The sequence below is a fragment of the Loxodonta africana genome, chromosome 27 (assembly GCF_030014295.1).
Source record: "Loxodonta africana isolate mLoxAfr1 chromosome 27, mLoxAfr1.hap2, whole genome shotgun sequence".
Taxonomy (NCBI): domain Eukaryota; kingdom Metazoa; phylum Chordata; class Mammalia; order Proboscidea; family Elephantidae; genus Loxodonta; species Loxodonta africana.
The window spans coordinates 22,851,699-22,865,735 of record NC_087368.1 but is presented as its reverse complement, the minus strand read 5'-3'; the positions used below and the strand labels follow the sequence as shown (position 1 = coordinate 22,865,735).

Below are 14,037 nucleotides of genomic sequence, written 5' to 3'. Positions count from 1 at the left end.
AAATTTCTACTTGGATGTACCAAAGGCACTTCAAACTTAACGTGGCCAAAACTGAGCTTTCTGTCTTGTTGCTCCATAGCCCCTCAGGTATTGCCTTTGTCAGCATGGTCTTCATGGCTTACCACCACCACCCCTACGTTCCAGACCACAGGAAAGGGTAAAGAGGGAGTAGAAGGCAAGCAGCTTCCTTTTATAGGATGAGATCTGGAATTTGCTCTCATTATTGGCGTTCACTTCCTTAGGCCAGAATTTAGTGCCATGGCTATGCCTAGCTGTAAGAGTGTATTAATTAGCTATTGCTATGTAACAAACCACCTCAAAACTTAGTGGCTTAAAACAATAACCATTTATTATTGCTCAAAAATCTAAGGATCTGGTCTGAGTTGGGTTGACATGAGTCTGTCATCAGCTGTGCATAGGGTAGGGGACACTGCTGATCAATGAAGATTGGGCTCTCTTGTATATTTGGGGACTGGTTGGTCTACGATTGTCTCAGCTTTTCTCCATATGGTTTCTCATCTTCCAGCAGGGTAGCCTGGAGCTTACTCTCAAGGCATGGAAGGGTTCCAAGAGAGTGTGGAAGTGTGTGAGGCCTCATAAGGTCCAGGCTTGAAACTGGCATGGATCACTCTGTCATAGTCTACTGTCCAAAGCAAGTCACTGATTCAAGGGGTGGGGAAAAGGACTCCACCTTTTCATGGAAGAAACTGCAGAGGACATGGATACTGGGAAGGCTTAAGAATTGGGGCTATGTTTTGTAATCAACTTATGAAAGGAAGAATGGGGGATTTAGTCTTTATCTGGGTGGCCCTGTGCCCAGTTAAAGCTCCGATGGGAATAAGGATAATTTACAGACTCTGTCTCAGGAGGAATTATAGTTCCCTATTCATCTTCCCAGAAACCCTGGTGGCGTAGTGGTTAAGTGCTACGGCTGCTAACCAAAGGGCTGGCAGTTCGAATCCACCAGGTGCTCCTTGGAAACTCTATGGGGCAGTTCTACTCTGTCCTATAGGGTGGCTATGATTCAGAACCAACCTGACGGCACTGGGTTTGGTTTTTGGTTGGTTTATTCATCTTCCCTAAGTGAAGGATGCACTCTCTGCCTCTTGCCATAAATAACGATGCTACCATTGTGACAGAATTTCTCTCCTTAACTAGTGCATATTTTTGGTTCTTCCTTGGCTTTGCTGACCCAGGGATTTAATCCTTGACCTCTTGCTCCATAAAACAAATCAAGTTAAATTGCTTACAAACATATTGGAAGTTTAATAATATAGACTGTGGGTTACTTCACAGTGTCCAGCAATGAAGCATTTTTATATAAATCTATTTTATATACTTTTTTATTTAAAAATATTTTTATAGAAACCTATTTTCTTTTCTGTCTCCTATATTCAACTATTTAAAAAATCCCAAACAATAGCTCAACATTACCATTCCCCTAAATTCCAGCAGCCCAAATCTGGACTGACATGCCCATCCTGGTATTTTATTAAACACCCCTTAAGAACACATGAATATTTTTGGGATTCTTTTAATATGGACATATGTTTTACATTTAAATAAAAATGCACAGTCATGCCTGCATTTAAAATAACTCTCCCATGCATTGCCTAAAGTGAATAGGGGCTCTCGGGGATTAGTAATAGCTTTTGGGGTTTATCGTAGGTTTTTAATAACTTTCTATAAACTGCTTAGATTTTTAGATCACAATACTTGGAAGCTGTTTGGTGTTGAACATAAAGTCAGCTGTTGGTCTAAAGGAATGAGGGAACACTGTCAAAGTTCACTGTGGGGGCCATCTTCCTTTGGAGCCTGAAGAACAGACAATGAGGAATGTGTTATCATCTTGCTTCAAGGCAATTTCAGCACAGAAGCAGGCTGTACCAGGAGAGGTGACCTCTCACTACCCCTTTCTACCATTCTTGCACTTGGGATTAAGTAGAAGGATCTGGCTTGGCGTTTCTCCACGTGGTCAGTGGCACCAATTGTAAAGCATTTGTTACTTTTCTGTTCCACAGCTTGACAGGATTTCTCAGAGCTCTAAGTTTCCTATAAATCAGGATGTAATTGTCAGCCTGAACTTTGACCTCTCACCTATTTTTGAAATGATGGATGGGAAGACAATGTTGAGTGGGGAGAGGGTGACATGTGAGCAGATTAGGGTTTACACGAGCTCCTAAAGATGCCAAGGTTATTGGGTAAAGTTTGTGTGTGTGTGTGTGTGTGTGTGTGTGTAACCACAACTAAAACGCTGACACTGGGAACCCTGGAGCAGTTGGTATTTGGGTTGGCGCTCACTCTATGTGGAGCCCTGGTGGTACAGTGGTTAAGTGTTTGGCTGCTAACCAAAAGGTCAGCAGTTCAAATCCATGCCGCTCCTTGGAAACCCTATGCAGAAGTGGTACTCTGTCCTATAGGGTCACTATGAGTCTCAACTAGATGACAACAGGTTCCGTTTTGGGTTTTTTTTGAGTACGTGATTTGTAAACAGGTAAGAGGGATCAGTGACTACATTATCTCCTCCACTTTTGTGTGTGGGCCACATAAGAAATTTTTAAGATTCAGGAATCTTTTTATTATTTTTTTAATCCTCTCAAAAACTGTATTATGCTTCAGAGACTACTCATTCCTAGAAAGGCATACACACCTTAAGTCATGTTTGGAGATGTAAGCGAAGGCTGCCGTAGGTTTCACTCACTCAGATGACTTCAGAGCCAGGGAGAGAGAGAGAGGAGTGCTGAGTGTGAAAGCCATATACAGTGGTGGAAGTTCTCCAAACTATGCAGTGGACGTGTCCTCTAAAAGGATCATTGAGCATCAAGTGAAAGACTGGTCCTCCAGTAAAACATATTTATGCACCACACTGGGCCAGTGTGATGCCAGAGACCACAGGCTGAAATTTATTTAGCCCTAGTACAGAAGGAACAACAGTCCTGGTTTGCTTGGGACTAAAAGTGTTCCTTTCAGTTTTAAAATGGGGAAAGCTGGTAGCCCTAACCCACGCCACCAGTGCTCACTGTGGGATGGGAGAATGAAAAGTCCCTAGAGAAGGAATGTTCCAGGCTCAGGGAATCGGTCACCTCCCCAGTGCGGAAGGGTGGACGTGAGGAAACACATGGCTACTGTGGAAGTGCCTCGGAGACCACGCTGCTTTTAGCCTCTTGAAGATCTCAACTCTAAGAGATTCCAGCCCTGATGCAGCTTAAAGTGCTATGGCTCATAATACAACCAGGTCTGCTTCGGATTTTCTCTAAAGATAATTCTAGGAGTATCTTGGGATATAGGATATACTCGGGTGGCTTGAGGTCCTGGCCTGCACACCAGAGAAGCCTTGTACAGAGGGACATTTTGATAGAGGATAAATCTACCTTGATATAAACTACATGGCTAGGCCAGGGTCCTCTGGTAGGGCTTTTTGGTGCAATTTCAATTGTTTTCAGTATTAAGTAGGGACATAGCTCTCTTTAAAGCACAAATATTATACATACATTAAAAACTGTCATGCCTTATAATAAGTAACACCCCTTTAATTGCAGAACTGAGTTGCAGAGATGTTCAGGGGCTTTCCAACTGAGGCAGATTTCCCCACAGTGGGCGAATCTTAAGGAGGCACGCCTAAGATTAGAAGCTTGGTTCCTGCTGTTTGGTTTCTGATCTAATACTGGGCCCACACTTTCTTAAACAAAATGCCTGCTACCTAGGAAGTAGTACTCTACTCTAAGAGTGAATTATCCCAGTATAGTTTCATGGTATGACTTTGTAGTAAGAAGAAAGGTACATGTGTTTTTATAGTTAAGAGCAAGGACTCTGGTGTCATGTTTGGGTGGGAACCTCATTTTGGTACCTTGCTAGCTGTGTGTGACTGAGGGCCACCTATATCCTAAAGGGCTTTATTTGATAACTTATTAGATGGCCTGGACCTCAGTACGGAGCCCTGGTGGCTCAGTGGTTAAGAGCTTCACTGCTAACCAAAATGTCACCGTTTGAATCCACCAGCTGCTCCTTGGAAACCCTATGGGGCAGTTCTACTCTGTCCTATAGGGTCGCTATGAGTCGGAAATGACTTGACTGCAATGAGCTCGGTTTTGGTTTGGGTACACAGTATATCCTCAATAAAGATTTCCTTTTTTCCTGATTCCCAAACCAGCATTCCCAGGATAAACTTCCAAGTTCACTTCTTAATCTTGGAAATAGACTGACCACTTCTGCATTTACTATGACAAATGGATTCCTACAGAAAAACAGATAATGTTCCATTTACTTGCAGTTTTGCAACAAATCATGGTGACCTTTTCAGTTACTTAACATCAGTATGTATCATCTAAAACTTTACGTTCTCTATGACCAACAAGCCTGCCTCAGACCTACCAGCATTTTATTTAACACAGCCGCAAAATACAATAACTAGCAATAATTGGTGCGAAAAGCTAAATATTAGGGTACAAAATCATTCCTAGATTTGAAAATGCTTCCTTCATAATTATTGCTGTCATTTGGTGCCGTTGAGTCGGTTCCGACCCATAGTGACCCCATGCACAACAGAACGAAACACTGACTGGTCCTGCGCCGTCCTTACAATCGTTGTGATGCCTCAGCTCACTGTCGCAGCCACTATGTCAAGCCACCTCGCTGAGGGTCTTCCTCTTTTCCGCCGACCCTACACTCTGCCAAGTGTGATGTCCTTCTCCAGGGACTGATCCCTCCTGACAACGTGTCCAAAGTATGTAAGACGCGGTCTCGCCATCCTGGCTTCTAAGGAGCATTCTGGTCATAATTATTTGCAAAACTATTTAGCTTTCGGAGGGCTAACCTACTCCTTAATCTTATTTTATAAATATTTTTGAAAACCTACTGGAATTGCATTGCCTGCTGTGATTACTGATTTCAAGTAAAACGATCGTGTTAATCTGGAATCTAGCTGTAATAGGCTCAACTGAGAGTTTGCTGGTTTCCAGAGCAAATGTCAGACTGGAGTTTCTCCAGCTTTTACATTTTGAGTGCAGGGTCTATTTGTTTGTCATAAAGTATTTAGAGTTCATAAAAATGGGAAGAAAAATTTTATAGGCTCTTCATATCACAGATTGGCATAAAACCTAAAAATGGCTCAGAGGAAAGCAAACGCCAATTTACGACAAGATTTCCCATGAGTACTGTTATAATTTCTGCCTATTAAATAACACACATTTTAAAATGATCTGAAATACAACCAGATATGAGATATAAAGTTTAATATTTTGCTCATATTACTTAAAATGTGTGTCCAGGGGAGTTGATCTTTCATGAGAAAGGCAGACTGAATTTAAATATTGTCTATAAAAGTCAGTGTTAATACCATGGGCTTAATCAATCAACAGTAAAAAAAAAAAAAAAAAAAGCATATTATGATGGTCCAATGCTAAAATCTAGAGTATTAAAGTAAAAAAAAAAAAACATCTTTGTGGTGAAAAGTCTGTAGGCAATAAACCATTCTGAGCAATTTTCAAAAAAAATTATAGTCTTGTATTATACTAATTAAAGCTTATTTTAAAGATGTTAAACACAGGTAGTCCCTGACTTACAATGGGGCTCCGTTTCTATAGCCCTGTCATAAGTTGGTTCTGACGTAAGTCGGACACCACATTTTTTTTGATATTATTGCCTTTCATTAACAGTATCTTTATAAATCCAATCTTTATTTGTCTTTGCGGGTTGGTGTGAGAATGGTATCAGCAAATTACACACTGCAACACTGTACATATTACTAGCGATTAAAAAAAAAAGACAGTCCTAAGTGCAGTTTGTCTTAGCTTGAATAGGTCGTGAGTCGAGGACTACCTGTACCCAGTCACCCGTCTCTTTTTTTTCTTTCACTCTAAGGTGGTCTAAATCAGGAGCTGGCAAACTACAAGACAAGGACCAAACCTGGGCACTGCCTGTTTTTGTAAATAAAGTTCTTTTGGGACACAGCCACACTTACTCATTTATGTACTGTCTGGGGTTCTTTTTGCTATCACCACAGAGTCGAGTAGTTGCCAACAAGACTGTATGGTGTTCCGCATATGCTGGAAACTGTTTTTTAAACGAAATGAATGCTAAAATTGTCATTAAAAAGGGAAAAAATATCCCCAGGTACTTTGGTTTAAAAGTGGCATTTCCAATATTTAAATGTGACTCCTTTTAACCACTAAAAACAACAGAAACCACATTTTTTAAATATTAAGAGGTGAATGACTTACACCTGTAAACCCTGCTATTTAGCAATGAAGATGTTAATGGTTCCTTAAAAGAGACCAAGTTGTACGATGTGACTGTACTGGTGGGAGTGGAGTTCCCAGTGTGCCCTGTATCACAACCCTGGTATCAATCTGCATGTCAGTGTCTTTTTCTACATCTCACCACCCACACGTTTCCTCTACCTTCTATAGCTGCACACCTAAAATAGCCTGAAGGTCAAAGCCAGACGGACTTACCCTTGCCACTGAATGCGGCGACCACGACTGGTCTAGCTGAATTTACTTCTTCCACCAAAATTATGGAGGAAAGCAAAACGAAACTTGACAGGTATCATAATCGCAATTTTAAGAGGGAAAGAAGAGAGAAGTAAACTCAGGTGGGGTTGATCACAAGTGATCAGCTCAGACTTCACTTTCACTAGCAGGTTATTTTTGGAGGGACATAGTTTAACTGTTGAGTAGAGAAGGTTGTAACGCAAAGGGTGACCATGAGAAGGTCATGTGAAACGATAGCTGTCTGCTGACACAACCATGAAACCGTGAGGATGCTGACAGATGTGCAGAAATCCCACACGCTAAGCAACTCAACTGCAGAGACATATTAGAGGTTTGCAGTGAAAAATTCCCTTTAACCTGTAATTGAATTAGACAAGGCTCACGGCACGGAGGGGTCTGGAGGTCATCAAGACACGAAGCAAACAGGCAGGGTTACCAGAGGTGCATTTATCAGCCACAGTGATTTACTGAGGGCTTTAATAATACAAGTGTACATCAACTGACCCACAGTCAAAAGTGGCAGGTCCCGAAGAAATTTACAAGCACTTTTAAGTAAATCAAAATACATATTCTTTTGTTCAATCCAGCAGTCTTCTGCCTGGGGGACAGAAGGCTAGTGATAAACAGAGTCTCGGTAATGCACAGTGATTCTGATTTAAGCTTTTGTACAAAAACTTGTTCCCAGTAGCATGCACCCACCAATAAAGACTTCAGTACAAAAAATTAATCCTAAGCACTACATTTAAGTAGAAACGAGATAGAATTCTGAATTCGTGTTTTCCCAAAGATCACATAAAAGGAAAACAAACAAACAAAAAAAAACAATAAACAACGAGAAAAAAAAAAGAAAAGAAAAACAAAACCACACAGTAATACAAAGCTTTGTAAGAAAGCTTTTACTATTACAGGTCCAACTTTTTTTGCACTGAAAATAAAAGTTCCCATCCACTTTGAGGTGGAAAAAAACCCAAAAACAAATCCAAATCTTTCAAGTTAGGAAATCAAGAGGGGAATAAAAGGGAGGGAAAGAGTAGGCAGGAGGGGGATAGATGATATACCATCACAAAATGGTTCAAAATCTAATAAAAATAAGAAAATAAGAACCGAGGTCGGGAGGGCAGGCAGGTATCGATGCACTTGGTGAGTGTGCTTGCACAGGTCCGGCGGGGAGGCAGGCAGCGGCCCTAGGTGGCGTACCGCTTGGTCCACTGTCTGGCCATTCGGTCATGCTCCGCTCTGTTGGTCATGTACTGCGTGGCGATGCTGCCTACCAGAGGGTCAGCTGAAAGGGAAGCAGAGTCGGGAGTCAGTAAGTGCCAGCCCCCCTCCTTCCTTCTTCTAAGAAGGACAAGGAAAGGAATGTCTGGGCAGGAGGACAAAGCTGCTGCTTTAGCTGGGACCAGCGTCCCTTTAGCTGAACCACCGACAGCTGAGACAGCATTCCACGCCAGCTGCCAGGAGTCGCCTACCTTTGCTTTTACGGATCTCTCTCGTCACATTTCTTGACAAGTCTCATTCTCCTTCCCTCTCCCTGCGCCCCCTTTTTAAAGTAGGTATTTCGCTGAGAAAATGCAGGTAAGGTGTGGGCGAGGGAGACTCCAGGGTCCCTGATGGAGATTCCTTGGGAAACACCACAGGCAGAGTTGTGGAGGGTGCGAACGGTCAATGCCATACAAGGTACGCTCTTTAAAAAAACACTGTCCTTCAGCTGAGACTAAGCAAAAAACTTGAGAGTTGAAAGGACCAAAGTATGGCCTGAGTCACATCTCTCTGCTCTGGACACAAATCGTGTTCCAATTCATGGCTGTCCAGAATGCAGAGCCCGGGGTGAAGCTTGGGCATTCTCGACAGCTTAATTCTGCATCACTCGAGACAGGCAGAACCCACATTAAGGAAATGTTCTACAGGCTCATCTTTACTTCCTAATTTACTCATCAAGGTAAAAAAACCAGAGACCAAACCCACTGCTGTCAAGTCGATTTCAGCTGGTAAAGGATAGGCTTAATGCTGGAAGGGAGTTCCTGGGTGGTGCGAATGGTTAATGTATGTGCTGCTAACGGAAGGACTGGAGCTTTGAGGCCACCCCAAGGCCCCTTGGAAGAAAGCCTTGGTGATTTACTTCTGAAAAAATCAGCCATTAAGAACCCCATGGAGGAGAGTTTTACTCTGGTAGCTCACGGGGTCGCCACGAGTTGAAATCAACTCAAGGGTAACTGGTGTTTTCAACGTTGGAAGAGCAACCAGGGACGTTAACATTCTACTTCAAATCATATCCTTGCACGGCGTGGCGTGCTGGGAACAAGTCTGTCTTTCCAGCTCAAAGGAGGTGGAGGGAGGTAGATGAAAGATGAAAAGAAACAAGAAGCTGTGGGGTGACGGAGGTGTCACATCAAGTGTTACTAGCATTTCAGTTGGGGAAGAAGGGAGGGGATAACAAAAACAAGCTACAGTGACGATAACACAATTAACACCAATCGTGGGAATTTTTCTTTTGTATTTTTTATGCTTAAATAACATTTAATTCTTTCAGCACTCCTTTTACCTTTCCAAGTTTGATATTCAAAAGGAGAATATTTTCCACCTGTAAAATTATACATGCTAACTATGAAAGCAAAAAACAGTAATAAAAAAAGCACCTCTAACAACATACAAGACAGAAAGTTGTGAGTGAACGGCATCTGTAAATTTACTCAGAGAACTACTGTTTACATTCTGATGTCTATCCTCCTGGGTGTTTTTTTCTACATACACGATTAAAAAAAAAAACAAAGGATTAATTTATAGCCTGCTTTTCTAGTCTTTTTAAATTCACTATATAGTGAGTAACTCTTTCTTTCAGTAATTACTAAATCTACATGATTTTGACTATTCACCTGAACTAACAACCAGTTTGTTTATAGACATTTGGGTTCTTCCCAATTTCTGCCGTTATACAAATGCTATGAAGAACGTTATTGCACACGCAGCGTTGGGAATTTATGGAAATCATATTTATAGTATAAATGAAGTAATAAAATATATAAAACGAAAGAATTTTAAAATCGCATTATTAACCAAATAGTTCTTAATGCTGAAATGTTTTGAGGAATAAAAGGAAAGTTAGGACTGCAAGTAACTGAATAGGGAACTATGCAATGGAAGTGTGATCCAAGTGAATTTAATGGAACAAGACACTCTTTTTTGTAGTGTCTTTGTAGCTATGATCCTAAGTAAGGTAGAAGTTTGTTACAGAGTTTCATATTTCATGGATACAGATAAACCAGGAACAAAATAACAATCTCCAGATGTACACTACTTGGCTCTATTTCACTAACACTTTCTTTCTGAAAAGGAAGAACTTCCCACCATTTTGGGTTCTAGACTGTTGCTACTTTCCCAAATCTTTATTAACCTTTGAGATTATCATCTATTGGTCTTATTCTTCACTGAAGAAAAGCCACACAGTTCATCAGTGGATAAGTAAATTGAAATCTGAGTCTCCTAACATTTTCTGCCTTTGTTCAGCAATTATTTGAATTTTTGAACAGAGGAGACTGTTTATACTGAGAGAATAGGGTTAAATGATTTTAAACCTTTAATTTCCCCAAACGGCAGTGTGGTGTGTATTAGAGAGGTCTCCTGAGGCAGAGGTACAGGACATAAGGTGTGGTCAATGTAAAAGCACGGGGGTGGAGTATGCAATACTCTGTCAACCACATCAACCAGACATGAAGCTCCAAGCCACACTGCCTCATCTAGTCAATAAAAATCACGTCGTCACTGTTGTTGATAGAACACAAGCCATGAAATCCTTTCAGGCCTGAATGAAAGAGTAAGACTGAAATGTCACTCACTGATGACCAGCACCATGCCTTCTTAATCATCCCTGCTTCCCCCTTCTCCACCCTCTGCCTCCCTACAGACCTCACACAGTGAGGCTCTGTTCTGTAAATGTTTGTTGAGTGAGTAACAATTACTATTTGCAGGTGAGATGATCACACTGAGTACTCTGCCCACTTCCCCCCTTTTTTGAAATTTGTGGGGTGTGCACCTTTGATTCTAGGCGGGAAAGGCTCAGATAACTCCTGCAACTCCATCTCAAGCCTCACCTCTGTCCTGGCTGGGGCCACACTGGGTAAACTGGGAGGGAGCCAAACAGGTTTAGGCCACTCCCCTAGAAAAGGCAGGAGGGAGACAGAGATCAAGACTAAAGGGGTAAGAGGCAGCTGAATGGTAGGAGGAAGTGAACACCCAGGGAGGGGAGAAAAGCTAGGACCGTGCTGCCTTTTAATTATGTTTACTTATCCATATTTCCCACTGGACAGGAGCCCACATATCTACTTGTTCAGTATTTCCTGAGCCTGTACTATGTTTCAGCTCCTATTCTAGGTGCCGGAGAGCCAGTGCTATACCAGTGCCTGCTCCCGTGTTCTCTGACTTTCATGTCTATATCCCTCCTACTGCTCCAAGCTTTACAGCAGTATGGACAGAGAGAAGAACCTAAGGCAGGCAAATAACGCACACACACAAAATAACAGCAATAAATAGTGCGGCTACCCCGTAAAGCACGTGTCCCTCTGCAGCGCTAGCGTTATAAATGAGTTTCATCACACAAGTCAGTCCTTCAGACATGCATTATTAGCAGCAAGGTAAGGACGTGACGGTTCTGACAATCCCTCTCCCTCTCCTGTCTTCTGCGGCTTTTTTGTTTTGTTTTTTTTACTTAATTATTTTATTGGTATTTATAGTTTGCACTTCGCCACTTCTTGGCTTCCTCGAGGCTACAGACCACTGCTTCCACAGCTGTCTGTTACAGCGGTGACTGACAGTATACTTCTGGCTATCCACCAAGGCAGTGGAGGCTTTCTGTGGGTCTGCCCTGCAGTCACGGGGAAGAGATCAGTTTTCTTTCTCTCCTGGAGCTTCTCCTTCATGCTCTGGGTTAGCCTGGTCTTACTTTAAAATCTTAAAAAAAAATTTACAAGTAACAGATGATAATGCATGGCAACTTCTGGCTACCCCACGTGTGTGGAGTGGAAACGCACCCCATAAGGCTACCCCACGTGTGCGGAGTAGAAACGCACCCCATAAGGCTACCCCACGTGTGCGGAGTAGAAACGCACCCCATAAGGCTACCCCACGTGTGCGGAGTAGAAACGCACTCCATAAGGTCTTCCAGGCCGTGACTTTGTGGAAGCAACCAGCAGGCCTCACTTCTGAGGCACCTCTGAGTGGTTCACCATGAGCTGGAACTGACTTGACAGCAAATGATAGTGAGATGCTAATTAGAATAAATTCAAATAATAAAGAAGTATGGATGAGTAAAAAAATATTACCTTTTCCCCTCACACTTCCTGTATCTCAATGCCCCTTCAAACCTTGAGGTAACCATTGATAATTCTTCCTTATTTATTACTTTTAAATACAATGGGATTCATATGATAAGTATTCTGCAACTTTCATTTTCCTCTTTAACAACATATTGTGATTGTCTAATAAGTCAGGATGGTACATATTGTTGCTGTTGTTGTTACCTGCTGTTGAATAGGCCCCCAACTCATGGCAACCCATGCATAATGCGATAAGATGCTGCCTGGTCCTGTACCATCCCCATGACTGGCTGCAGACTGGGCCTGAGTATGTATAATCCTTGACTGGACGGCACATACCTCCACCAGCAGCACATACAGTTCTAGCTTATTATTTTTAATAATTAGAGAAGGTCCCCTGCATAGTTGTGCATCATTTATTTTTCCACTCCCCTACTGATGCACACTTAGATTTGGACTCTTTGCTACTGTAAGTAGCATTACAGACTTGTATGTATCTTTGAGGACATTTCTGAGTATTTTTAGAAAATGGATTCCCCTGAGTGACAGTGCTGGACCAGAGAGTGTACATTTTAAACTCTTCGTAAACTGCCTTTCCATAGAAGATGGACAATTTACCCTGTTTCGAGACACTCTCGTCAATGCTGACTTCTCAATCTTTTTAATTTTCTGCCAAGCTCACGGGGAAAAAATAATCCTTCGTTGTTGAAACTGCACTCAACTCGATGCCGACAAAGGCTGAGCATTTTCTCACGCTTGTTCACCATTTGCATGTCTTCTGTGAGTTGATTGTTCATTCCCTTGTCCATTTTTTTCTTACTGACATGAAGGAGCACTTTATATATTACAAATACTAACGATGCACTGAAGTTCACCTTTGACCTCAGTATTCAGCCAAAATCTGCAGTGGCCTTTGGAAAACTGAATAGCCCAATATCATTTCTGGCTCTACCGAACTTGGGGAGATCAAAGGTCATAGAGGTTACCATCACATCTGATAAGCACGTTACCATTGTTTGGACTTACTGTTAGTATGGGAATACTGGTTTTTAATTACTGGCAAGCATTCTGGATGTAACTTAGGACTGAAAATCTCAGTCAAAGGCAAACTAAATGGCATAGGAGAGAAAGATTGGGAACTGTCCTCCCACATGTTCACAGAAGGTGGCGGGGCGAGCTGGAAGAGCAGCTATCACATGTTGAAAGGACGCTGGAATAAAACAGATCTTAACATTGTCTGCTGCAGATACTCTCATTGACAGAAAAGGAGGTGGTAGCACCCAAAACACTGAGGAAGGATTGACTTATTTGACCGTTTAAATTTTTTTCAAAAATGTGCAAGAGGCATCCTAAGCTAGGTAGGAGAAAATATTCACTCCACAAATAATGGATGAAGGGTAGTATCCTCAGGGGTGCACCAAATTCATTTTGGCTAAATACTGAACGGCCGGTGTTATAATCAGCAAATAGCCTAAGGCGAGGCTGGTTTACCCATCATAAGATGAACTTCTGAGATACAGGAATAACTATAAAATTTTATTTTCAAGAACTGAAGTAATATTACAATTTTTCAATGTGGTTTTGAAGTCTGTCATTATGATAAAACCACTGCTGTCAAGTTGATTTTGACTCATAGCGACCCTATAGGACAGAGGTCATTATGATAGAGCCACGTAATTTCTTGGCACTGCCAGCTGCTGGATGTTTCTTCTGCGTATCTGCGGTACTTCAACAGACGCGCACTTCCACCTGATGAAAAGCCTGACGTTTTTTGGCTAGGTCTGTCAATATGGCTTCCCGCCGATGGAGATTTTGCTACCAAGTCAATAAGCTTTCCTTTTTCTCTAATAGTTACAAAAAGGTACAGGCCTATCTCCTCACCTCCTAGGCCTGAACACGTGGCTGACTGTGAACTGAAGCTGTGTGCAATGCTTGAAGAAAACACTTTCTGGATATTTAGAAAGCAGACATAAGATACCTGCCTTGACAGTTTCATGTCTAATATTTTTGCATATATGTGCTGCTTCATACAATCATTGAACACGCTTTCTCTGCCAGCAGCCACTGGGTGCTACCAAGTCCTTTTCTATTGGTGTTTGCCAAAGATGCAGGCAGTATGGTAACCCTGGGAAGTTAAGTAAAGGGACAGTTTTCATCTAGGACCTAGCCCTCACTCCCAAAGAGTTCAAACCCAAAGCCAAACCTGTTGCCACTGCGTCAATTCTGACTCATAACGA

At 42.0% G+C, this 14,037-nt stretch overlaps 1 protein-coding gene across 1 annotated transcript in view; it reads right to left on the bottom strand.

Moving 5' to 3' along the window:
• Positions 1–6,896: 6,896 nt before the first annotated feature.
• Positions 6,897–14,037, bottom strand: part of LOC100669970 (ubiquitin-conjugating enzyme E2 E2) — a 351,147-nt gene continuing 344,006 nt past the window's right edge. Inside the window, exon 6 of the mRNA XM_064277357.1 lies at positions 6,897–7,773. Coding sequence (XP_064133427.1) covers positions 7,676–7,773 — 98 coding nt within the window. The 3' untranslated portion in view covers positions 6,897–7,675. The remainder of the gene's footprint in view (positions 7,774–14,037) is intronic.